The sequence below is a fragment of the Barbus barbus genome (assembly GCF_936440315.1).
Source record: "Barbus barbus genome assembly, chromosome: 30".
Taxonomy (NCBI): domain Eukaryota; kingdom Metazoa; phylum Chordata; class Actinopteri; order Cypriniformes; family Cyprinidae; genus Barbus; species Barbus barbus.
In genome coordinates, this window is record NC_136758.1 from 29479885 (window position 1) to 29507584 (window position 27700).

General features: G+C 39.9%; 1 protein-coding gene across 4 annotated transcripts in view; it reads right to left on the minus strand.

Annotated features, from left to right (window-relative positions):
• Positions 1–3505: 3505 nt before the first annotated feature.
• The window catches only part of fsip1 (fibrous sheath interacting protein 1), a 31676-nt gene continuing 7481 nt past the window's right edge, over positions 3506–27700 (minus strand). For 3 of the 4 annotated variants that reach the window (XM_079386358.1, XM_079386357.1, XM_079386359.1), the window contains exons 8-12: positions 27296–27414; positions 25914–26033; positions 16098–16235; positions 6103–6228; positions 3506–3914 (exon numbers count right to left, since the gene is read on the minus strand). In XM_079386358.1, coding sequence (XP_079242484.1) covers positions 3741–3914; positions 6103–6228; positions 16098–16235; positions 25914–26033; positions 27296–27414 — 677 coding nt within the window. In that variant the 3' untranslated portion in view covers positions 3506–3740. The remainder of the gene's footprint in view (positions 3915–6102; positions 6229–16097; positions 16236–25913; positions 26034–27295; positions 27415–27700) is intronic. The other variant, XM_079386360.1, reaches the window with a different exon arrangement.

Genomic DNA, 27700 nt, shown 5'->3' on the forward strand with positions numbered 1-27700 from the left:
GACCTAGATTGTGAACCAGAGTAAAATAGAAAACAGAAGAACATTCTCCTTCTTTGTGTCAATCTCACTGTGCCGAGATGTCCTGTAGCAGATCTGAGCCGGAGAGACGTGGAGAAGCATCCAGAGCTGAGCTCGTCCAGAGAGATGATTCTGATGAGGAACCTGCAGGAGATCGGATCATGTCCTCCTCGCATTCCAGCAGAAGATTCCTCAACTCATCGTCAGACAAACGAACCGACTGCAAGAGAAGAACAGAGATGGACATGAGCACATGCAGCAGTGACCAAAATACAAACACTTTCCTCATAAAGAGCTCAAACTAGGTCTGATTGGAACTGGAGAGTGGGTTACTTTTCCATATGGCAACTTGAGCATGTTTTTACGAGCATTTACACCCATATGGCCAAAAAATAAATAAATTATGTATATATATAAAATTGAATATATTAAATTTTCTTCTAAAATGATTTTTATCATTTTTCTATGTGTAGGTTCAGTAATTATTTAAAAAAAAAAATTGGGGGGGGGGGGATATATTTTAAATATATACTGAATATAAGTTGTAAAGAGTGAAGCTCAATGAAATATATTTTGGAGATTTAAATTATATTTAGTTTCAACCTTCATATATACCAAAATATATTTTAAAATGAATTTCAGAGGCAAGAAAATACATTTCCAATCTCACAGTAGCCTAGATTCTTATTTAGTCATTATTTATGAATAATTTTTATTCAAATGCTCACGTTACAGACAAAAAAAAAAAAAATGTGACATGAATGTATTTTCTTGAATTGAAATATATGGAGGGTAAAATATTTAATAAAATAAAAATATTTTTTAAATGTTGACAAATATAAAAAAAAACAAATTGATAGAAAACTTGTTTTAGCAAATACATATTTTTGCCCATTTTTTAATATTTCGAAATATATTTGAATTTTTTCCAAATGAATACACCACAGAAGACATAATTTGTCTAAGTGATCTAAAGTTGAAAGAATTCTTCTTCTGAACAGACTAAAGTACAGCGCGTTCATCATTCGTCTCATAATGACATTCTCCAGACAGTTCTGACCTCCAGTCATCAGCTCATGTTCCTCAGTAAACTAATGTCTTTCTTCCCTCGGGGTGCGAGAGGCGCTGGAGGTCAAGATGAGGGTAAAGGTTGAGTTCAGACCTCCTCAGTTTACCACCATCACCATTACAACACACACCGAACACGCTCACACGGCAGAAACTCACGTTCATACTCAGTACAGTCTGGGTTTCCAGCGCAAACATCTAAACTTCCTTAAATCAAGACACATTTACTGGAGATTCACAATGACTAAGAATTGTTTTCTGAAAAATGTCTGAAACTGAAGTGAGTTGATCATTAAAACATGTTCAAATATCTGTCACTGGGGTCAGAAATATAAAAGTGTTTTCCCTTTAAATGAAGTCCATTGTCAGATAAATGTTCTGGTTTAATCATAAAATCACTTCATTTTGATCAGTTTCTCTTCTTATCTTCAGTCATTGTGAATCTCCAGTGAATAAGTCTTGTATTTGTTGCAGTTAACTTTGACAAATTGTTTTTGAGTTTTGGGAAATACTAGTAAACCTGATTTTTTTTTCTTGATATTTTGTGACTTTCTCATGTCTGATGTGTTGTGAAATGTGCATACAAACATTCTATTGGGATTATAATGTTTGCAGGTCAATTTTTCATGATTAATGTCAGCTGCTACAGAAACAAATGTATATATATTTTTGATTATTTTGTCAGTTTCTCAGCTGCTCTCTGAGGGTGTTTACATTCACATTTGTGCATTTGACAGATGCTCTTATCCAAAGAAATTTACACTGAGAATCGAACCCATGATCTTGGTGTTGCGAGCGCCACACTTTCACTGGTTTAGCTTTAGGAATGCACATGGAATAAGTCCTTTTCCACACTTCTTTTAAAAATTAAAATGTTACAAATAATAAAATAAAATGTTATAATGCTGTTTATAAAATTTTCAGTTTGTGAAAAAAGTAAATAGTTAAATTCAATTTTATTTTAAAATATGTTCTCATGTTAATTTTTTTTAATAAACATGAGATTTAGACCCACACCATAAAAATTGCACCTATATTACATATACATTCCAAAGCATAATGTCATACTTTATATTGCACTAAATTTCATAAATAAAAGTTGTTGTTGTTTTTTACCATTAATACTTAAGAACATTAAAAATTTAGTACTTTCTTGTACTCAAGTAGAACTTTGAATTACTTTTACTTGAGTAAAAGAAAGAAAGTACTAGATTTCTAATGTAATTAAGTATTAAATCATATTTAATATGAAACGTGGTGCAGTAAAAAATACAATATTATGCTTCGGAATGTTGTGAAGTAAATGCTTTCCAAAGAAAAACACTCAAAGTACAGACACTGGAAAAATGTACATTTAAAGCAGAGTAAAAATTATTTTATATATATTGTCACAGGGGGTGAGGAATCACACGACAGGGAAGGCAGGTTAAAAGCCCCCCCCCCAGCTTCGTCCTGGTCCTGTTGATATTGTGAGATAGTAGGGGAAATTTAGGGGGTGGGTGGGGAGTGACCCCCGACAGACCTGCAAGACACACCTAAAGCTGCCCAGATCTGAGCGAGACCGTCAGCGTTGGCGTTCGCGGCTCCAGCCCGATGACGCACAACGAAGTGGAAGTCCTGGAGTGCGAGGAACCATTGGGTCACCCTGGCATTGGTGTCCTTAACGCGAGCCATCCATTGAAGGGGTGCGTGGTCAGTGACCAGGGTGAACTTCCGGCCCAGGAGGTAGTAGCGCAGCTCCAGGACTGCCCACTTGACGGCCAAGGCCTCCTTTTCCACCGCAGCGTAGTTTCTCTCGGCTGGGGTCAGCTTCCTGCTAATATAAATGACAGGATGCTCCTCACCTTCCTGGATCTGTGACAGGATGGCTCCCAGTCCCGTATCGGAGGTATCCGTCTGCAGCAGGAAGGGGCAGCTAAAGTCCGGGGCTCGGAGGACTGGTGCCGAGGTGAGGGCCCCTTTTACCTTCTGGAAGGCTTCTTCCGCTGCTGGTGTCCACAATACCTTCTCCGGCTGCCCCTTCCTGGTCAGGTCTGTCAGGGAGGCGGCTAAAGAGGAGAAGTTAGGGATGAAGCAGCGATAGTATCCTGCCAACCCTAAAAAGGCTCGTACCTGGGTTTTGGTTTCGGGTCTCGGGGCGGAGCGTACCACCTTCACCTTCTTCTCCTGTGGCCGAATGATGCCCGGTCCGACTTGGAAACCCAGGTACTTCGCCTCGGAGAGGGCAAGGTGGCACTTGCGAGGGTTGGCAGTGAGCCCAGCCTTCCGGAGTTTCGTGAGCACCCTCCGTAACAGGTCCAGTTGGTCTTCCCATGCCTCGGAATGGATTACAACGTCGTCCAGGTAAGCGGCGGCGTAGGACTGATGGGGCCGCAACAGGATGAGATTTATAGACAAGAATAAAAAGACACATTGGTTTGATTTTTGAAAAGGAACATTTTATTTTGTCCTCTTACGTTTTATTTCAGATGTTCTGGAGTCTGATTGTGATACTGACGCTGGCAAACACATCAGAGACTGGATGACAAACACACTTTCATGTCCTCACTTATTGTGCAACTCAAAGCACGAAGACCTAGATTGTGAACCAGAGTAAAATAGAAAACAGAAGAACATTCTCCTTCATATTTCATGCCTCCTTCTTTGTGTCAATCTCACTGTGCCGAGATGTCCCGTAGCAGATCCGAGCCGGAGAGACGTGGAGAAGCATCCAGAGCTGAGCTCGTCCAGAGAGATGATTCTGATGAGGAACCTGCAGGAGATCGGATCATGTCCTCCTCGCATTCCAGCAGCAGATTCCTCAACTCATCATCAGACAAACGAACCGACTGCAAGAGAAGAACAGAGTCCATCATCCGCTGGAACGTGGCGGGTGCCCCGTGAAGGCCGAAGGGAAGGGTCCGGTACTGCCAGTGGCCACTAGAGGTGGAAAAAGCAGTCTTAGGTTTGGCATTCTCAGAGAGGGGTACCTGCCAGTAACCTTTGGTGAGGTCCAATGTCGAGATATACCGGGCCCTTCCCAGTCGGTCCAACAGCTTGTCCACCGAGGCATGAGGTACCCGTCAAACTCTGAGACCTCGTTGAGGCGACGGAAGTCAGTCCAGAAACGGAGGGTGCCGTCCGGTTTTGGGACCACGGGCTGCGAGATGGTTCTATCACCCCTAACTTCAGCATTTGATGTATTTCCTCCTCAATAGCTTGCCGATGAGCCTCAGGGACACGGTAGGGCTGTTGCCTGACGACCCCTGGTGGCGTCCGTATGTCGTGCTGCAAGACACTGGTTTGCCCTTTCCAAATGACCCCCCTCCCGTCACCTGTTGGAAGACCTCATAGAAAAGGTTATTATTTTGGGAGGGGGACTCCCCATCTCTCCTGCTGTCCGAGGCAAAAAAGGGGCGCTGGCGAGGTCCTTTCATGGGCCTCCGTCTCCGGCGGTCCCCTCAGTGGCTGGCAGACTGTGTTGCGGTGGCCAGTAGGCAGTCAAACCCGGGCCAGTCTCTCCCGATCAACACGGGAAGGTCCTTCACTACCCCGACTTCTACGGGCCAGGTGCCAGACACGGTCGAAATGGTCACTCTGCGAGCGGGCACTTGTCGGGTGTCCCTGTGGACACATGTTATAGGGAGGAAGGTTTTATACTCCATACGTGGAGCGAGAAGGTGAGACTGCACCAGACTGACCGCACTGCCAGAATCCAGGATGGCCCGAAACAGCTTCCCGTTAACTTTCACATCCACTTCCGGAGCTCCAACTGGTAGGTCGCGGTGTACGATGCAGCTTACCAGCCAAGTCCGTGCAGGAAGCGCGGAAGCCTCTGTGGGCATGGGCTCATCCCGCGGAGCGGAAATCGCCGGCCTGCTCAGTGGTCGCTGGGTGCCCTCCGGCGCGCGTCGCTTCTGGACCACCCTCCGGGAAAACAGCGGCGCTCGCTCCCCGGCGTCCCGACGTTGGGTTGCATCCGCCAGCTCTATGGCCGCCACGAGTTCCAAGGTGGTGGTTGGATTCCTCATTCCCACCGCCTGTCGATGAGAACGGGGAAGGGCTCGGAGCAGATGATCTATGACCACCCGTTCCACCACCTGTCTGGCCGAGGAAGCCCCCTCCACTAACCAGTGTTGCGCGAGTCACGTGAGTTTGGCGGCTTGGGCACGGGCTGGCAGACGGGGCTTATATTCCCACTCGTGGAAGTACTGCGCGGCACAGATAGGGGATAACCCTAGGCGGGCGAGGATCTCTTTCTTCACCTCCCCATACTGATCGGCGGAGGCGGTGGGAAGAGCGAAGAATGTGTGCTGAGCTTCACCCGTCAGCAGAGGAGCCAGCGCCCGTGCCCAATCGTCAGGATGCCACCACTCAGAGGTTGCCGTTGTTTCAAACATCTGTAGGAAGGCTTCCACATCATCATGAGGGGTCATTTTGAGAAGCAGTTTAGTGGCTTGCACTCGGGGGTCCGGCAGTGGAACGCGTTGAGCGGCGGCGGCTTGCAGAGCCGCGAGCCCTTGCTCCGTCTCTCCCTGTTTCATTCATTATCATCATCATCATTTCTAATCATCACACACACAGTTTTCAGATCAGTCATGTGGGTTTGACATCAGGCTGCAGTTTTAGATCGGTGTGTGTAAGATTAATTCACCTGGAAAGAAAGAAAGAAAGAAAGAAAGAAAGAAAGAACCAAAACGCACCACACACACACGCGCACACACACACACGCACACACACACACACTCTTTGAAAACTGGGGACATGGGTCAATGTCCTGAAAAGTCACCTTCACCTTGTAATACCTGTCATACCTGTGTCATTATACAAATCTGTCCTCATGTTACAAAAACGCACGCACGCGCACACTCTCACACACGCTCTCACACATGCACACACACGCACGCACTCTCACGCACACGCTCTCACACATGCACACACGCACGCACACACGTACACACACTCACCTTCACACTCACACACACGTACACACACTCACCTTCACCCTCACACTCTCACACACACACACACACTCACCCTCACACTCACGGCGCCGGGCTCGTTCTCCTCCAGGAGCTGCAGCTGCTGTTGTATTTCTTGCAGACGTCTCTCGTCATCTTGTCTCTGTCTCTCTGCGTCTCCTGTGCTCTCCTGCAGACTCCCCTGCAGCACAACACATTCATCCCCAGAATAAACTCATGATTCAGACTGTGTGACATTAGTGAAGCAGTCTGCAGTGTGTGTGAACGCATCCAGATACGGCTGAACTTTAGGCAGGACTGGATTTGGACTCAAATGAGGCAAAAGCTTGAGAGAAGTAGCTTATGAAACCCAAAAGCATAAACTAGAACTAATAAGAAGACGGATGATCCACAGAAACATGTGTGTGATTCTCCTGATGTACAGCAGTGGCAAAATGATTAGAGCACTAGTATTATCAGCAGCTAAAAATGGTTTTAAGTCAGTTATTTCTGTTTTGCTGTAGTGTGTCAGTAGGAAATATCAGTTTATATTTCCAAACATTCATTTAGCCATTAATTGTAATAATCAGTGAGATGTTTGAGATCTGATCTGATCATCATCAGTCTGTCTGGAATAACATGAAGAAACAGAACAAACTGAGACAGACTCAATCCAGAAGAACTGTGTCTCCAAGACGCTTCAAGAAACCTCCTGCAAAGCTACAGTGCTGTTACAAGTTTTAGGCACTCGTGTAAAAATGCTGTAAAATGAGGATGCTGTCAAAAACAATGTCATAAATGGATTTCATCTATCAATTAACTTCTATCAACTAAACTAAATCAACATTTGTTGTGAGCATCCTTTGTGTTTAAAGCAGCTTTTGTCCTCGGAGCACTTGAGCAGAGTTTCTCAGGAGCTTCAGGACACACTACAGCAAAAGACAGAAATAACCAAACATTTTTAACTGCTGAAAATATGAGTGCATGTAAACTGCATATAAAATAATTAAAGATTAATTATAAACTGGTGTATTAGATGAAGTATTACAGGACAGTGATTGTCATACAGCTGGTTATATAAATCATATTCAGATCATTAATAATGATATGCAGTGACTGACATCACTTCTTTAGTCTGCTTGACTGACATCTCATAATGAGTTTGTGTGAATAAGTGTTATCTTAGAATCGCTGAAATATTATTATAGTTTTTATTAATATTTTGAATTAGTTTTTTATTTATTTTACAGTTTTTTTTTTACACTTTTTAATTTTATAAAAACTTTGACCTTTTTTTATTAAAAAAAAGTTTTTCTTTATTTTAATTTTAACTTTAGTTTTAGTTATTTTAGTAAATCAAGTTAAACTAAATGGAAATGAGAAATGTAATATTCCCCTGGCAACTAACTAAAGTTATGATTTTATTATTTTATTTTATTTGAGTTAACATTTATTTGAACTATAAATAAATAAATAAATATAGTAACACAAATGTTTGTTTTTATGGTTTTAGTTTTAGTGAGCTATGTGGTTCTTCTGTTCTGTGTATGTTTATATATGAATGCAGTGAAGTGCATTATGGGATCTAAACAAACATGCTGGATTCAGAAGGATCGTGACTGACTGACTCATTCTCTCTTGTTTTCTGGCCCTCACGACCACTAAATACACGTTTGTTTTTGAAATGACCGGCATTCTCACGTGACGTTTGACCACTGTCCATCATAAAGCACAGGTTCACAGCGCCTTGCTTCTTCAGCGTTATGAACTCGAGTCATTGCGCATCATTCTGCACTGTCAGATTCAATACATGCATCATTTTAGGTTTGACAAACTGAACTGAACTCTTTATGACTAGCTGTGTTGTTTGACCACAATATATACACTTATATTACTATATTTACTACGGTGAGCAGTAGGACATCCAACTCTAGAACTGAGACACTTCATAAGAACATCTTCTGGATTCATCAGACACACAATCATTCACACCAGAGCCGAGATGATTCACATCCTAAACAAACAAACCATAAATCACCAGCACTTTCACTAAAATGACTTAAAACAATTACTATAATAGTATTTAAATACTAGTAAAGCAGCCCTGCTATGTAAATGTTCGTTTTCAGAAGTCTTCCTGAAGGCTGTGTAATGCTCAGTCTGGAAACTGGCGTCTCTTATAAAAACAGAGACTGAATGAGTCACAGAGTCAGAGGAGCTCTGGACGTTTGGTCAGTGCCACGTGGAAGCAGGAACAGAGCCAGACTTTCCCTGAGTAGCTCCATCACGAGAACCACTGCAGAACACACACACACCAGACCAGACCAGACCACACCAGACCAGACCAGACCAGACCAGACCAGGACTAATACACCAGATCAGGCCAGACCAGACCACACACACACCAGACCAGACCACACCAGACCAGACCAGACCACACCACACCAGACCAGAACACACACACACCAGACCAGACCAGAACACACACACACCAGACTAGACCAGACCACACCAGACCACACCACACCAGAACTAATACACCAGATCAGGCCAGGCCAGGCCAGACCAGACCAGAACACACACACACCAGACTAGACCAGACCACACCAGACCAGACCACACCACACCACACCAGACCAGACCAGACCACACACACACCAGACCAGAACACACAAGACCAAAAACACACACAGACCAGGACTAATAGACCACACCAGACCACACACACCCACCAAACCAGACAAACCAGAACAGACCAGACCAGGACTGATACACCAGACTAGACCACATCGGACCAGACCAGACTAGACCAGAACACATGCAGACCAGACCACACCAGGACTAACACACATGCAATCACTGATGAGAGATAGCTACAGGAACATTCTTCATCATAGGGCTGTCAAAAATAAATTGAATTTCGAATATTCGCCGAATATAAAATAAAAATCCACATTTGAATGCAAAAACGTTGCATTCCAATGTTAGGTGTGCGTCAGGCTGCCTTATCGGTATCACACAAGATGCGAAGTGTCGTTGTATTTTAATGTTTTTTTTAGTCTATCCAGTTGAAGCCACTAGATGCAGCGCTGCTACGCTGTTCATTCAAAATATTGCAGAAAAAGAGAACATCAATCTTGATTGAGAAGATCTTGTTTACATCAAAACTGAAAACAAAGCTGTTCACACAGAACACATATTTATCACATTTTCTAGAGGGACATCTATCACTGCTGCACTCGCGTCTCGCACAAGAGAGCCGTATGTTTAGAAAGCATGTAAAATTAATGTAAGTTCAACTTTGAAAAAATATCTCGAGACTTTATGGCGGTTTTTCCCATTCCACTGCATCTCATGTTTTTAAATGAAAAAGTGGTTTTCGGTCCTTTATATTAAACTATACATACATACATGGTGCTGTTTTGTTTCTAATTGTTTAAGCAACTTAATTATATCTGGTTAATAAACATTAATTTAAACATTATGCACTTTTTCACAGATAGTCGTGTTATTTTGTTGCTTTGAAGAAACCTGCATTAGTGATATTTTGCTCGATGCGCCCTCCTGTGGCCTCAGAAGAGAAGCTAAAATCTTTTTTCCCCCTAATTGAAATTATGCCTTTTAAATTCGATTATAATTTGAATATTGATGATATTTAAGTGCAAAGTTCGAATTTAGTTTTTCAGCCATTTTGACAGCTTCATCATAGAGACACACACTAATGTTCAGTGATGTTTAGGTTTGACCGCAGCGTAACACACACACACACACACACACACAATTCTGCAGCATTAGAGAAGCAAGCAGCAGATCAAAAGCACATGAATCAATGTTACACCTTCACTCAAAGAGAGCGAGAAATGCAGCTTCAGCGTATGATCTGCTCTTCAGCTTGTGAGCAGATTTTGTTGGGACTCGGTCCAGTCGCTGAACACATGACAACAGAACACAACAACAACGGCAGAACAAAACACGACTGTCAGCTCCGATCGGGCTGAATGTCACGAGCAGAGCCAAATGTGACTCAGAAAGAAAGCTCCAGCATCTCTGACCCACATTTCTCAGCTGGACTCAATCTCTGTTGTTTTCATCGATTAGACAGTCTGCTGAAAGTCACCGCTGCGTTCATCAGAACACACAGAAACACGTCCAGGGCCCATATTCATGAACAATCTTAGTGCTGAGAGTTGCTCCTAGTAACAAAATTCTAAGAAAATTCTTAGAAATGTGGGTGTTTCCTCTTAAAATTAAAGAAAAGATCCTAGTAAAGAAAAAAATCATTCAGAAAGCATCTTAACCCTTAAAAGAGGTCTTAAGGTCAAACTTGTTAGGAGTACGGACGAGGACTTTTAAGGGGCTTAAGAGTGTATTTAGCAGCGGAGAAAATGGACGAAACATGAAGAGGGAGAGAAATGAGTTGCACACAATGCATGACAGTGAGTTAATAAGACGCTACACATTAGATCGTGCAGGGATCATGTTTGTGACTGATCTTATTAAAGACATGCTAACATCTCAGACACCGCGCTGAAATGCTGTAGCACCAGAAATCACTACATTAACATATTTGGCAACTGGAAAAATGCAACTATGCAGCAGCGATGATTTGGGTCTGTTACAGCACTTATTAGGCTTATATGTCTCTGTTCATTTCCTATAAAACACAGTAAATATGCAGGGCCGGCGCCCAGGCGCCCAAACGAGTTACTGTGCCCCCCCACTTTCCATCCTCTCCCCTCCTTGCTGAACGCGATCGATTTTGAAAGCGAAAGTACCGATAAAACAGCGCACGTAATGCGATTGCACGCTTTAGCGAGCGTCAGCAACTGCACGAGATCACAGATTGCATGGTAAATAAACACACAAAGAAACCGATAAATACAGCAGAACCTGGGATTCGAGTGGAGCAAACCTTCCAACACACTCCTATAAGAATCATTATACATTATGCATTATAAAGGCATTCATGATGTACACTGTATGCATTATACCTTTAATAAATAATTGTAAATGCATTGTAATATGTGAAGGTTTGTTTGTGTTTTATGTATTCTAAAGGTGTAACATTGAACAGATCAGTATTATAATGTATTATAGCTGTGGCTACAATTATTCATGAGATCATACAATGCATTGCGAGGTGCATTACAAGGCATAATTAATGCATTAAAACTACTTTTATAATGCATTATATATAAAAGCTTTAAGTAAAGTGTTACTGAATGCACATCTAAAAGTAATAATAACAATAATGATAAAACAGTTTATTAAGACATTATTTCCATGTCCATGTTTTAATTTAAACAATACACCTCTTTTGTTTGACAAAAAATGAAAGAATTTGAATGATTAAAATTTCATTCATTAATTACATCGTTAAAAGTTAGGATGCGTTTCATTGCCACTGTCTTTGATAATAAATTTGTATTAAATAAAAAAACAGATTAAAGAATTCTTGAAAAAACTTTTACATTTAATTTAGTGCATTATTTTTGTTAAAATCAGAAAAAATTATTAAATTGTTCATGTTTTATTCTAATTATTCATTTTTTAAAAATATTTTATTTAAAATAATCATTTAAATTAAAATTAAACTATAAAAACAGAATCTAAATGGAAAATACAGAATTTGGGAAAAAAAATGAAAGATTCAAAGGAGTTTAAATAAAGACTGTCGGATCGTGGATTCAGAGCAAGTGATGAGAGAGGTCCCAAACGAATGGCTTTAATCATTACAAAAGTGTAATGAACGTTCATTAGGAAGCAGAACAGAAAAGCACTGCATGATTCTGAGACTAAAACTCAAGCGTCTCTTAAACCTCACATTCACCTATAAATATTCCTGCAATGACCGAGTGCTGAAGTCGCAGCGGAGCCGCTCACGCTGAACCCGATCCAGGAGCGGCGTCAATGGGAAAGAGTTTCAAACTGCTCGCAGACGAGAAACGAACCTCAATATTTCATTATTTATGACACTTCTCCAGCCTCGGTGAAGTCTCTTGGCCCGATGAAGACGTGAGCTTCTGTTACTGACGCTCATAACGAGCTCATTCAAACCATACGGCTGTGATTCATCGATTCAGAGAGAAACAGCTGCTCGAATGTCAAAGAACATCAGGATTCAGATCAAACCGCTTTGTTTGTGCAAAACTGATCCACAAACAACTTAAGTGATCCACAAAACCATTCTGGATAGAAACCAGGGCCTGTATTCGCTGAAATCGCGTTTGGTCTCGTACTGTATCGTGTATCTTGTCAGTGTGTGCACTTGCTTGGCCATTTGTAGTTGATAAACAGGAAAGTGGGTTCAAGCGCCAGCAGAAGGCAGTGTAATGAAGTGGTCTTTAAGAGAAGCAGTCTATCAGCGGAAGTTTAAAATCAGCTCGTAAGTGTATTTACTTGTCTCAGTGTTTAGCGCATTTGCCGTTGCTAGGAAACGCTTATTTTGTTTACTAGGATGAGAGTTGCTGAAATCGCGTTTGGTCTCGTACTGTATCGTGTATCTTGTCAGTGTGTGCACTTGCTTGGCCATTTGTAGTTGATAAACAGGAAAGTGGGTTCAAGCGCCAGCAGAAGGCAGTGTAATGAAGTGGTCTTTAAGAGAAGCAGTCTATCAGCGGAAGTTTAAAATCAGCTCGTAAGTGTATTTACTTGTCTCAGTGTTTAGCGCATTTGCCGTTGCTAGGAAACGCTTATTTTGTTTACTAGGATGAGAGTTGCTGAAATCGCGTTTGGTCTCGTACTGTATCGTGTATCTTGTCAGTGTGTGCACTTGCTTGGCCATTTGTAGTTGATAAACAGGAAAGTGGGTTCAAGCGCCAGCAGAAGGCAGTGTAATGAAGTGGTCTTTAAGAGAAGCAGTCTATCAGCAGAAGTTTAAAATCAGCTCGTAAGTGTATTTACTTGTCTCAGTGTTTAGCGCATTTGCCGTTGCTAGGAAACGCTTATTTTGTTTACTAGGATGAGAGTTGCTGAAATCGCGTTTGGTCTCGTACTGTATCGTGTATCTTGTCAGTGTGTGCACTTGCTTGGCCATTTGTAGTTGATAAACAGGAAAGTGGGTTCAAGCGCCAGCAGAAGGCAGTGTAATGAAGTGGTCTTTAAGAGAAGCAGTCTATCAGCGAAAGTTTAAAATCAGCTCGTAAGTGTATTTACTTGTCTCAGTGTTTAGCGCATTTGCCGTTGCTAGGAAACGCTTATTTTGTTTACTAGGATGAGAGTTGCTGAAATCGCGTTTGGTCTCGTACTGTATCGTGTATCTTGTCAGTGTGTGCACTTGCTTGGCCATTTGTAGTTGATAAACAGGAAAGTGGGTTCAAGCGCCAGCAGAAGGCAGTGTAATGAAGTGGTCTTTAAGAGAAGCAGTCTATCAGCGGAAGTTTAAAATCAGCTCGTAAGTGTATTTACTTGTCTCAGTGTTTAGCGCATTTGCCGTTGCTAGGAAACGCTTATTTTGTTTACTAGGATGAGAGTTGCTGAAATCGCGTTTGGTCTCGTACTGTATCGTGTATCTTGTCAGTGTGTGCACTTGCTTGGCCATTTGTAGTTGATAAACAGGAAAGTGGGTTCAAGCGCCAGCAGAAGGCAGTGTAATGAAGTGGTCTTTAAGAGAAGCAGTCTATCAGCGGAAGTTTAAAATCAGCTCGTAAGTGTATTTACTTGTCTCAGTGTTTAGCGCATTTGCCGTTGCTAGGAAACGCTTATTTTGTTTACTAGGATGAGAGTTGCTGAAATCGCGTTTGGTCTCGTACTGTATCGTGTATCTTGTCAGTGTGTGCACTTGCTTGGCCATTTGTAGTTGATAAACAGGAAAGTGGGTTCAAGCGCCAGCAGAAGGCAGTGTAATGAAGTGGTCTTTAAGAGAAGCAGTCTATCAGCGGAAGTTTAAAATCAGCTCGTAAGTGTATTTACTTGTCTCAGTGTTTAGCGCATTTGCCGTTGCTAGGAAACGCTTATTTTGTTTACTAGGATGAGAGTTGCTGAAATCGCGTTTGGTCTCGTACTGTATCGTGTATCTTGTCAGTGTGTGCACTTGCTTGGCCATTTGTAGTTGATAAACAGGAAAGTGGGTTCAAGCGCCAGCAGAAGGCAGTGTAATGAAGTGGTCTTTAAGAGAAGCAGTCTATCAGCGGAAGTTTAAAATCAGCTCGTAAGTGTATTTACTTGTCTCAGTGTTTAGCGCATTTGCCGTTGCTAGGAAACGCTTATTTTGTTTACTAGGATGAGAGTTGCTGAAATCGCGTTTGGTCTCGTACTGTATCGTGTATCTTGTCAGTGTGTGCACTTGCTTGGCCATTTGTAGTTGATAAACAGGAAAGTGGGTTCAAGCGCCAGCAGAAGGCAGTGTAATGAAGTGGTCTTTAAGAGAAGCAGTCTATCAGCGGAAGTTTAAAATCAGCTCGTAAGTGTATTTACTTGTCTCAGTGTTTAGCGCATTTGCCGTTGCTAGGAAACGCTTATTTTGTTTACTAGGATGAGAGTTGCTGAAATCGCGTTTGGTCTCGTACTGTATCGTGTATCTTGTCAGTGTGTGCACTTGCTTGGCCATTTGTAGTTGATAAACAGGAAAGTGGGTTCAAGCGCCAGCAGAAGGCAGTGTAATGAAGTGGTCTTTAAGAGAAGCAGTCTATCAGCGGAAGTTTAAAATCAGCTCGTAAGTGTATTTACTTGTCTCAGTGTTTAGCGCATTTGCCGTTGCTAGGAAACGCTTATTTTGTTTACTAGGATGAGAGTTGCTGAAATCGCGTTTGGTCTCGTACTGTATCGTGTATCTTGTCAGTGTGTGCACTTGCTTGGCCATTTGTAGTTGATAAACAGGAAAGTGGGTCCAGCTGAATTGAAATGATCATTTGTTGGTTTGGTATAATAAAGGTTATTATACCGCGGCAGCGGTCGCGGCAGTCGTCGTGTGAAGCCCTCTTAGTGTGAAGACCAAAGAGTGTAAAGACCATCGACTCTACCGTGCGACTCCACCGGGCAGGGACACCGGCAAGGGATAGTAGTAGCTTTTTATTTAATTTTTTCATTGATATGTTTATTATTGAAATGTTGTTGTTATATGCATGTGTTAATTTTATTTAATTTCTTTATTTTCTTAAATATGTGGGTAGATAGTATTTATAGAGTTGTAACTTTTTAGTTTTAGTTACTTTTTCTTATTTGTAAGTCGCTTTGGACAAAAGCGTCTGCTAAATGACAAAAGTAAGTAAGTAAAGTAAGTAAGTATTCACAAAACATCTTCAGGCTAAAAGTAGCTCATAACTCGATGATTTAGTAGAAAATCTTAAAAATAATGGGCATGTCAGTCCTAAATTTAAGACTGCTAAATTTTTGCTCTAAGAATATTTCACAGTGTTTTAGCAGTAAAACTAGCTCCTAAATCTGTGAAAGGTTAGGAGTAGTGAAGAGGAATCCTAAGTCACTAAAACCAAGCCAGTTCCCAGCAATCTGCCTCGGAACAAACATTTTAGAAACATTTGATGATAATGAGCTTTTATCACATTTGGTTTTGGAGGTTATTCCAACTCTAAATTTTCCTTTGATTATATCCTTGTTTTCATGAACCAGTCGAGCAAGAACTAACAGATGTTCTTTCCTCCAGTTTGGTTTTCTTTTACGTTTGCATGTCTTACTATCGGCCATGATTATTACACTCTGTTAATTAAAAGACTATTCATATGCATATTCACTAATTATGAGAAGCATGCATGCAAGAGGCTGACACATATGACTTGTTTAATTAGTGACAATTATCCTGCATTTTAAAATCAACATGATATCGTGCTCTACAATATTTCTATGAATAAATCTCTGACAGAGACTATCAGCCAATCACTGTGTGCATAGTTAATGATCATGCTGACATCACCCATAGCAACGAAGTAAACCCCGCCCCTTTACTCTGAGCTTAAGACTTCTCTCTGTTCCTCAGCACAAGTTTGTCTCAGCAGCTTTGTGAAGAGGTTTCAAGAGAAAACTCTTTTATTGCTATTTATGAGAGCTCTTAGTGCTGAGATCAAATGTTTTGTGAATACAGGCCCTCATCTGCTAAACATCAGGAGAGATCAGTACCTGCGACGGGCTCCGCACAGACAGGAAGTCCTCCACAGGAAGTAGCAGCTGCAGTCTGGAGTCAATATGATGGAGACTGTGGAGTTCAGAGGGTTCAGGACTGAAACCTTCACCGACTGATAGAGATGATGAGACCACCTGGAAACCAGAGGAGAAATAACTCACCCAACAACAAACAGGAGTTTTTATTTACACCCAGCCTTCAGTGCATTTAACCCCAAAACAACCATACTGTCATCATTTATTCCCCCTCGTGTCGTTCATGTAGGAGTTTCTTTCTTCAGTGGAGCATAAAAGAATGTTGGAAACCAAACAATGTTGGACCCCATTGACTTTAGTTATAGATGCTCAAAATATCTTCTTTGAAATGAAGATGCACTGCAAAAAATGATTTTCTTCCTTGGTAGTTTTGTCTTGTTTTCTAGTGTATATAAATATCTACAAATTCTGGAATTAAGATGCGTTTACTTGACAAGTAAAATGACTCGTACCCTATCCGACAGAAAAGCATTAAAAACTGCTAGATCTGATTACTTTACATCTCTTCTAGAAGAAAACAAACACAACCCCAAGTATTTATTCAATAGAGTGGCTAAATTAACAAAAAATATAACATCAGCAGGTGCAGACATTACCCAGCAGCACAGCAGTAATGACTTTATGAACTACTTTACTTCCAAGAACGAAACTATTAGAGATAAAACTGTAACCATGCAGCTGTCAGCCACAGTATCGCATCAGATAGTGCACTATAGATCCTCTGAGGAACAATTACACTCATTCTCTTCTATTGGAAATGAAGAATTGTATAAACTTGTTAAATCATCGAAACCTGTATTTTAGACCCTATTCCATCTAAGCTCCTAAAAGAGGTGCTTCCAGAAGTAATAGATCCTCTTCTGAATATTAACTCATCACTGTCATTAGGATATGATGGATTTTTTTTTTTTTTTTTCCGGCCTGTCAGTAACACAGATAACACATGACAGTACGTATGTGTAGCTATGCTATCATCATTCACAGCCTTTTTTTTTTTTTTTATATATTTATTTATTTATTTATTTTTTAAATTAATTAATTAATTAAATTTTATATACCCTTTTATTTAACCATACTATGACCGACAAGACCAGGGGACAGAGAAAACAAGAGAGAGAAAGAAAAAAAAAAAAAGAAAAATAAAAAATAATAATAATTATAATGATAATAATAAAAATAATAATAATAATAAAAAAAAAAAAGGAATTAGAAAACAAAACAAAAAAAATTGTGGATAAAGTCAACAGAGAAGGGGGAGAGAGAGAGAAAAAAAAAAGAGAATGGGGGATAGAGAGAGAGAGAGAAAAAAAAAAAAAAAAAAGACAATTTGCTTCGATACCTGCTGACAAAAAGAGAAAACAACAGAAGACACAACAGAAGACACAACATCAGAGAAACTGCAGCAACAACCAACATCTGTATGAATCACAATAAATTCTAAATGTTAAATGTTATTGAGCAACACGCATAACTAATATTACAAAATAAGTTTTGAAGCAACAGCAGATCAGAACAATGTGTGTCTGTGAGCACCCGTTTTTACACCAATGTGAATGCTTGAGTGTACACCTGTGTGTGTGAGCGCGCTTGTGTTCATAAGGTTCCTCCATGTAAATGTTTAATAGTGTGTGTGTGGGGAACAACAGCCCCATCCCGCAAGGCATGAAGCAGGCATGGAAGAGACCCAGGCCCCAAACATCCGGAGGCCCCCCAGGGCACGGGACCCCCAGGGGAACCACCGCAGGGACAACTGCGGCCCCCACCCAGAAAAGGGCAGAGGAGAGCCCGAAGGTGGGACATCCGACAGCCACAGTATAGACACCCCAGGGTGCCGTGGCGGCAAGCCCGCAGGCTCCGCCGGCAGCCGACCACACCAGGGCAGACCGAGCCCTGGGCCCGGAGATCCAAGGGCCCCCCACCCCCCAACCGGGGCCCAGCAAGGCCAGTAGGGCCAGGCCCCGCCAAGCGACCGCCGAGAGTGGGCCAGCGCTCACCCGAGCATCCTGCCCCGGCGCGAGAAACCACCAACGCACCGGCGGCATCCTCCACCGGCAGGGCATGGTGGTGGGGTGGGGGTCGACTGAGATGATGAGTGAGGTGGAGTCTAAGGCCCGACCTGACACATAGACGTAGACGAACAAGCACACATATACACAAGCATACGTTCCCACCCTCATGCACGCAACGAATATTCTCACCCTCGCCCCACATGTAGACACACAAAAATGGACATGGTACCCACACTCACACTCCCTATATGCACTCTATACTCCTAGATCCAGGCATCACCACCCCCAGAGGGGTAATCAGCGCCCGATCCCGGAGCTGAACCCCCTTCGCTCTGGCGTGGGGACAGGAAGACCACCCCGGTCCCCGCAGCAGCAGAGAAGACCACCAGCCCAGACCCCGACCGGGCGGCCAGCTCATCCTCACAGCCCCCGGCCCCGGACAGAGAACAGAGAACAGGGGTGTGAGATAAAAGAAAAAAAAAAAGACCCCATGCTTCACCTCACCCGCTCAAATGTAGTGTTGGTGTGTGTTGTTCTAAGGTGCTTTAAAACAGGGGTGCTTTAAAATCTGTGAGGATTCCAGTCAGGATTTAGACCATATCATAGTACTGAGACTGCTCTCATTAGAGTTACAAATGACCTGCTTTTATCTTCTGATCGTGGTTGTATCTCTCTATTAGTGCTACTGGATCTTAGCACCGCGTTCGACACTATCGACCACAACATTCTTTTAAATAGACTAGAAAATGATGTTGGCATTAGAGGAAGTGCACTGGCATGGTTCAAATCATACTTATCTGACCGCCATCAATGTGTGGCAGTGAATGAAGAGGTATCATATCGATCACAAGTGCAGTACGGAGTACCTCAAGTCTCAGTACTAGGTCCATTACTTTTCACGCTTTACATGTTACCCTTGGGAGATATTATCAGGAGACATGGTGTTAGCTTTCACTGTTATGCTGATGACACTCTATAATGCTCTATATTTCTTCGTGACCAGATGAAACACCAATTTGCAAAACTAACGGAATGTAGAGTTCATATCAAAAACTGGATGACAAGTAACTTCTTACTGCTTAATTCTGAAAAAACAGAGGTGTTAATTATTGGACCAAAAACTTTTGCATGTAATAACCTAGATCACTGTCTAATACTTGATGGCTGCTCTGTAAATTCTTTGTCATCAGTTAGGGACCTAGGCGTACTTTTAATAGCAATCTTTTCTTCAAAAAAACATGTTTCTAGTATTTGTAAATCTGCATTTTTCCATCTTAAAAATATATCTAAATTACGACCTATGCTCTCAATGTCAAATGCAGAAACATGAATTAATGCATTCATGACCTCAAGGTTAGATTATTGTAATGCTTTATTCACAATCTGATTCTGCTTTAGTCTAGATTTAAACTGCTGATTTTGTCTGGCCACAAGTTGACCTAACTCACAAAAATAAGGCAACCTATCACATTCAACTTTTTAAGTTAACTCAACAAGCAATCGACAACTTAAAACCTTAAAAACAGATTTCATGCTGTTTTGCAGAAGCGCTCACAGGTATATAAAGCCCAGCGGTTTTCCTGCACCTGGTATTTGCTCTTGGACGACACACAATATCCTGATTGCTGCTCTCGGATGCTCGGCCAAAGAGCCCTTTAAAGCCAAATATCTAAGCCTTGACTAATATCCTTCTGTTTCCCAATGAGCGAATCTCCCATCAGGCCGAGCGGCGAGGGCTGAGGTCAGAGGTAGGCGAGGGTGAGGTAAGCGTTGACATGCTGCCCGCGTGATTAAAAGCCTCAGTATAATGACTGTGAGCTCATAGAGCCGCTGTACTGAACTGGAATATGAACATAGAGCTTCAGATAATAATAACACACATTACTGTACGATATACAGAGGCTATAATAGTGTTTGTTAATGTGTACCATTGAGATTTTTTTGTTAATATTTTGAATTTTATTTTTATATTTTCTGCTTTCATGTAAATTTTAGTAGGTTTGTTGTGTGTTTTGTCATTTTATTTTTAGGTAACACTTTACAATAAGGTGTCATTTTTTAACATTAGTTAATGTATTAACTAACATGAACAAACAATGAATAATGCATTTAAGCTTCGTTAATGTAAGTTTAAAAAAATACAGTTGTTCATTGTTTGTTCATAGTGCATTAACTAATGTTAGCAAACACACCTTGTGATTTTAATAATGCATTAGTAAATGCTGAAATTAACTATGATTAATAAATGCTGTAGAAGTATTGCTCATTCTTAGTTCATGTTAGCTAATGTAGTTAATTAATGAACCTTATTGTAAAGTGTTACCTTTTTTTATTTTTAAATATGTCTATATAGTTTTTTTTCTTTTCAGTTTTAGTTCTGAAATCTGAACTAAAGCATAAGAAAACCTACATTAAAATGCACACTGGCAGCCAAAAGTCTGCAATAATCTTCAATGTTTTTGAAAGAAGCTCACCAAAGCTGCATTTATTTGATCAAAAATACAGTAAAAACTGTTAAATATTATTACAATCTAAAATACCTGTTTTCTATGTGAATATGTGTTAAAATTTAATTTATTTCTGTGATCTGCAGCTGTATTTTCAGCATCATTACTCCAGTCTTCAGTGTCACATGATCTTCAGAATTCATTCTAATATACTGAAAACATGTTTTTCAGATCTAAAAAAAAAGTCATTTGACTGAAGCAGATGAACAAGCGGTTAAATATATGCAAAGAAAAGTTGAGACCAATCACAATTCACCATGCAAATGATGATGATGTTTTGATTGGCAAACATTCAATAGAAGGTTTTCTTGAAGCATTCACAACGACTCAAGCAGGGCTGAAATTATCTCTGAATCAGTTTCTGGACATTATATGCTCACACTGAAGTAATTCAGAACAAAATCTAAGCAGCACGTTTGCGGGATATCAGTGCAAACACTAATAAAGCGATCCTCTGGCGCTCGCATTAGCAGCATCTACTTATTTCCACCCAGTCGTTCCAGAAGTGCATGTGTGAGAATACAGCGAGATCAAACCCAAGGTAACGGCTGACAGAAGCCCCGAGCCGACACAGAGCACTCTTTGTTCAGTCATCAGAATCAATTTCCCCAGCTCTGCCTCCTCTGGCACGGAGGACGCTTTCAGGGCAGAAGCAGATCAGCGCCAGAAGCAATTCAACTGCACATTTTGTGGGATAAACGTGCACATTATGTGAGCGTGAGTCTCTCTTAAAGAAGAATGAGAACAGCAGCGGTCAGCGGTTCACTGCTTCATATGGAACAAAGATAGAAACAGCAGTTCATTTACAGTTTATTCGCTCGCAAAGCTGCATTATATAAGATGCATGGTGGTGGATATTGGGCGAAATGCTGTATAGCATTTATTCTTCTCATCAAGTGCATTGTAACATAAATGGTTTATATTGTGTAAACTGGGTTGATCATTTCCAGACCAAAAGTTTGGAATAAATAAGCTTTTTGGTAACATTTTACCATTAGGAAACAAAATTAGTTAACATGAACTAAAAATGAAACATCTTTCTAAAGCATTTATTAATCTTGGTTAATGTTCATTTCAACATTTACTAATACATTGTTAATTAATATGGTTAATTAAATGGACCTGAGCGAACATGAATTAACAAGTGAACGACAGTGATTAATAATGAGGTGATGTAGAGCGAGACTCCAGCAGAAGGTGATCGATCACACTTTAATGTGCTTTGGCCTTCAGTGCTGGTGACCCTTAAAACACAGCTGTGTGATGGAAATAAGCCCAACAACACCTCTCTGTTTTATAAACCTACTAAAGTCAGGCAGAGCAACACTGACCCAAATAATTCACTAAACAGCAGCTAAAACACCAGCGAACAGCCCTACATTAACTGCTGTGGACCAACATTATCACAGAGAAGCTAGTTGTGGAGGATCTGAGTGTTTTAAACTAACATTTCGGCACAGAATAATTTTTTTTTTAAATCGAATTGCAACTTTTTCTCACAATTCAGATTTTTTTTCTCTGAATTGCAAGTTTACATAACACAGTTCTGAAGTTTATATCACAATTTTTTATATCTCACACTTTCTTCCTCAGAATCTCAAGTTTCACACAATTTTTAAAAACTTTTCTCATAATTTACAGCTCAGTTTACATCTCAGTTTTTAATTTTTATTCTGCAGAATTGCAAGTTTACATAAAGTCTCGACTTTTTTTTCTCCCAATTCTGAAACTTCTCACAATATTTAATTTTTTTTCTCAGAATTTAAAGTTTCTCACAATTTTTACTTTTTTTCTCAGAATTTCAAGTTTATATTTCAAAATTTCTTAATTTACTCAGAACTCAGAGTCTAAATCTTACAATTCAGCCGTTTTGTTGTTGTTTCTGTCACTCAGGAGATAATTGCAACATTTTTCTTACAATTCAGACTTTATAACACAATTCTGAGAAGAAAATGTCATATAGTTAATATACAGAATAAAAAGAATAGCAAATATAGAAAGAGAAGTTTATATATAATTATAAACTCACGAGATAATTCTGGCTTTGCATTTGACTGCACTGACACGATCAAATGAGAACAAAACTGGATTCGAATTGATCTGAAAAATGACTTTGTTTGTTGTTACTGATCACGTTTTGTCTCCGTCACGTGTGTGTTCCCGCCTAGTTCCGTTTTGCCCTTATTTGGTTTTTCCTGTTCTAGTTTAGTTAATCATTGTTTATTCTAGTCACCTGTCTTGTATTAATTATCTCGTTTGCTCCTTAGTTAGTATGTCTTTATAAGCCTTTAGTTGTAGAGTTTCATCGTCCAGTCTTAAAGTAACTTTCTGTTATTTGTAAACGTTGTCTTGCTCCTTACTCTTTATTGTTAAATCTTGTTTCATCATATCCTCGCCTCTCGTGTTTCCCTTAAGAGGAGTGATGTTACAGTTGTAGAGCTGCTTTTACAGCTAAAATTGAATTTGTTTCATGAATGGATGAATTTTACAGCATTAACACTGTTATTTTCCTGTTTATTACAGCGAAGCTGCTTTGAAACAACCCGTATTGTATAAGCGCCACAGAAACTGTGACTTGACCTGTGGGATGATTAACTATCAGACTGATCCCAGTCTGTCGGGGTCAAAGAGTCAAACACACACAGAGAGACTTTAATCATGCCAGAGGTGGCCAAGTCCAGAAGACATCAAACATCTCCTGCCCATCGACAAGCTCCTGCAATAACAGGAAGTTATTCGGACCTATGAGGAGGATCCAAACATCTGCGGTCCTTTCGGGCTTCCACACGTAATTACAGAAATCACTTCGCAAAGGAAAGAAGGACTCTATAAATGTAGAGACCAATTCCTGTGGCGGTGAGATGAGAATCAGATGAAAAGATGAGGATGATTCGCTTTCTTTCACTGACTAATCACGGGTTCATGACTTTTTTCCTATTTAAATGACCACAAATTGTCAGTCACAACATCTGAATCTCACAGTAAGAAAATGAGGCATTAAATTAAGTGTAATATTGAGTCTTAGAGGATTGATCACTAGTACTAGTGATGACTGACTCAGAAAAACACCACTAATATGTGGGCTAGGGATGGGCGATATCTTATCGTTTGCGATATACCGGTAAAAAATTCTCCCCATGATAAAAATTCATAAGCAGACTTATATTTATATATAATATAGGTATTATATACACAGGTATATTTATAGCAATAACCAACAATACATTGTATGAAAATTATCCATTTTTCTTTTATGCCAAAAATCATTAAGATCATGTTCCATGAAGATATTTAGTAAATTTCCTACCGTAAATATATCAAAACTTCATTTTTGATTAGTAATATGCATTGCTAAGAACTTCATTTGAACAACTTTAAAGGAGATTTTCTCAATATTTAGATTTTTTTGCTCCCTCAGATTCCAGATTTTCTAATAGTTGTATCTCAGACAAATATTGTCCTATCATAACAAACCATACATCAATGGAAAGATTAATCATTCAGATTCAGATGATGTATAAATCTCAATTTTGAAAAATGGACCCTTATGATTGGTTTTGTGTTCCAGGGTCACTTATTTCTGTGTGCGACAGACAGACGTGAAATTGAGGAGTTCATCGCTAAACGAGGAGCTTCTTCTATAATCTGGATCTGCTTTGGTCAGGACTGTACAGTGCACAAACAATCAGTCTGAGCCTTGAATAAATGTAGTACAGTAGCACAGTTTTGCATGTGTATAAGCCTGTTTACAAACCTGCTGTCCAACAAAAATATCATTTATTGACATGCTTTTTTCCAAATTAGCTTCATAACAACAGTCATGTGTTTGAAATAACTTTGCGATCAGACGTGGTTTGATATTACAGTATTATATACAGCAGTGGTATTGGCATTCATTTAAATCTACCCCAGTAACATTAACACGGAGCATGTATTTCTGACAAGCAAAATGCCGCCTTTAATATAAAAACAGGATAATGGGAGTGCCGTAAACGGTCAAATACATGATATCCAATCAGCTTGTCTCATCTTTTGCGGTCAAAACTGACTGCATCCACACAAGCAGCATGCATGTGATAGGATGCCCACAAATCGTGCTGCTGTTCAAGGTATCTTTAAAGTAGATTTTTAGCATTTAATAGCATGAAGAGCAAATATTGACACGGACTGTACATTGAGATCCCTTTAAGAAACTCTCTTTAATACAGATGCATAGCCTACCCCGTGCGAGGTATTGTTTTTGTTTAAAATATGAGCAAGAATGCAATTAAATGATTGCTAATATGACATTGATTTTATACAACAAAAAAGGAGATATTAAGTGAACATTTTAAGTGTAGCCTACATTTTAAACACAATGCTGTCAATATTGTTTGTTATATTTTGCAACGAAATAATAGTTCCAACGAAATCCGTATCATCCGGTGTGTGTCTCCAAGCCACATACAGCGGTGTAACCCATTCATAACTACAGCATTGTGCTTCGTTACTGAATGAATGAATGATGCGATGCTTCGCTCATTAAGACAGTGGCTTGCCGCCACCTACTGGCAGTTTTAGTTTTAAATCTACAAGTATCACTTCGTTTTGCCATCATTTATTGCTTTATTTATTATATTAATAATACACTTAATGGAATGTTAAGAATATGACATTAAACATGACATACAATTAATAAGGATAGAAAATCTTTGCCTCTATAAAGGTAAAAAGTAAAAATACCCAAGATTGCTTGAAGGACACAGATAAACCATATATTGATTTTCACTATCGTATGTTTATTGTCTTCTAGTAAAATTTCTCTTTTATTCAGCTACAGCGATAACTGGATACCTTTTTTAAAATCATTTTAACGTTGTGATTATTATTATTATTTTTTCTTTCATGATTAATTTAAATCCTTTTACATGTAAAGCACTTTGTAATTACCACTGTGTATGAAATGTGCTATATAAATAAACTCTGCCTTGTCCATATTATGGATTTCCTGGAGCTAGTGCTATTACTTCTGTGATGCATGTGGAGTTTGTGCACAAGAGCGCCCTCCGGCTTCCAGGATGAATTAAACAGTCATTACATTACGTGTGTACTCAGTAATGCACACAACACCAGGGTAAAACTAGGAAAGATATTACTTTTCTCTAAAGAAACAGGATTTTTTTGTCTCTTAGATTCCCTGAAACATTGCCATTGATATTGTTATCGCAATAAATCCCAGAAATTATCAATATATATTTTTAATCTCCCCAATGTGGACTTACCTGCGGTTCAGTCAGCGGCTCGCTGTCGTTCTGTTCCTCTTCTAGATCCTTTAGCAGTTCCTCTATTCTCTCTTTCTCCTGTTGTGTGAGCAGAAACGAGTTTTCTGACGCTCCTGCGAGCTGAACAATCACAAACACCTTCAGTCAAATAATCACACATTTGATTTATGATCCAGTCACTGCTAAAACTCAGTATTTCTGTCTTGTTTTCCAGTGCAAAAATCTTAAATCAAAATACATTTATGCAAAATGACAAACTAGACGCCCTGTTTTAGGAGAAACTGATCAAAATGAAGTGAGTTTATGATTAAAACAAGAAGAAATATCTGCCAATGCGCTCAGAAAAATTAACTTAATTCAAAGAAAATAAAATAAGTTTTCATTCCCCGCTGACAGATATTTGTTCTTAGACTGTTTTAAGCATAAACTAATTTTTCAAAACTTCCTTTCTTCATTTTGCATCTCAAATATATGCATTTTGATTTAAGAATGTTTAGATATTTGTACTGGAAAACAAGGCAAAAATACAGATGAAGATTTTTTGCCGTGCATGCAACAGTTAATGCCATGACTTGAATTTAAGACCTTCTTTTCAAGGATTTAAGGAATTAAGGATTTAATTTGTGGAAGGATGAATAAAGACTTTTTTAAAAGTCCATAGAAATCCTGAAGATACATTTGCTGGAGATGCAAAATGACATAAGTAATAACTTTAGTTTTCTCAGAAATTGAACAAAATGAAGTGAGTTTTCGCTTAAAACAAGAATAATTATCTACCAATGGGCTCAGAAAAATCATCTCGTTTTCCCTTTGAATTTAGTTTATTTTCCTGAGCTCACTGGCAGATATTTGTTCTTGTTTTAATCATAAACTCATTTTTTGACCACTTTCTTTTATTATCTGATGTTCTCGTGCATCTCCAGTAAATTTAAGAAATGTTCAAATATTTGAACTGGAAAACAAGACACAAATACCGAGGAAGAACATCAGTTACTGGAATCAATTTAGCAGAAAAACCGCAGTTTTAATTCCACATTACACCATTCTTCCATTCTGTCCTCATATGAATTGACATCGTTTCATGTTTAAAGACCCCATGAAATACAAAAGTGAGTTCTCTCATAGGAAAACAGACCAAATCTCTCAATGACATCATATTAAATTTCTATCCAATCAGATGCTCTGTAGAATGAGCAAGCCCCTCCCCCTGAGACCACCTGACTCTGAGCATCAATATTATTTCAAAAGAAACGGATGAGCCCTTCAATAAACCACACACCAGCAGTTGTGATAAAACGAGGCGCTTCATGGCTTTTTCCAGCATTCTTCAGCCACATGTTCAGTCATATGGCTCTAATCGGCCTGAAGTGACCTCGACATACCTCAATATTCCTCCTGACAAAGTCTTGTCTGCGCTTGCTGCGAGCAGCTCCTCTCTGTCTGCCGTCTGACGGCTGATCCTCCATCACCTGCTGACCCGCTTCAGTGTGACCCACGTCTTCTGCTCACACACACACACACACACACACACACACACACACACACAGAGTAGAGCGATGGAGTGGATGCTGAAGATGTTAGTGACTGACAGACAGTGTTGGGAAGGTTACTTTGGAAATGTAATAGGTTACAGATTACAAGTTACCCTATCTAAAATGTAATAAGTAGTGGAACTATTTCAATTACGTTATTAAAGTAATGCAATGTAATGATTACTTTTTAAAATTTCTAACAAATGGTTTCAACTGCTAATCTTTTGAAATGTGTAAACCAGGCAGGGTTCACCT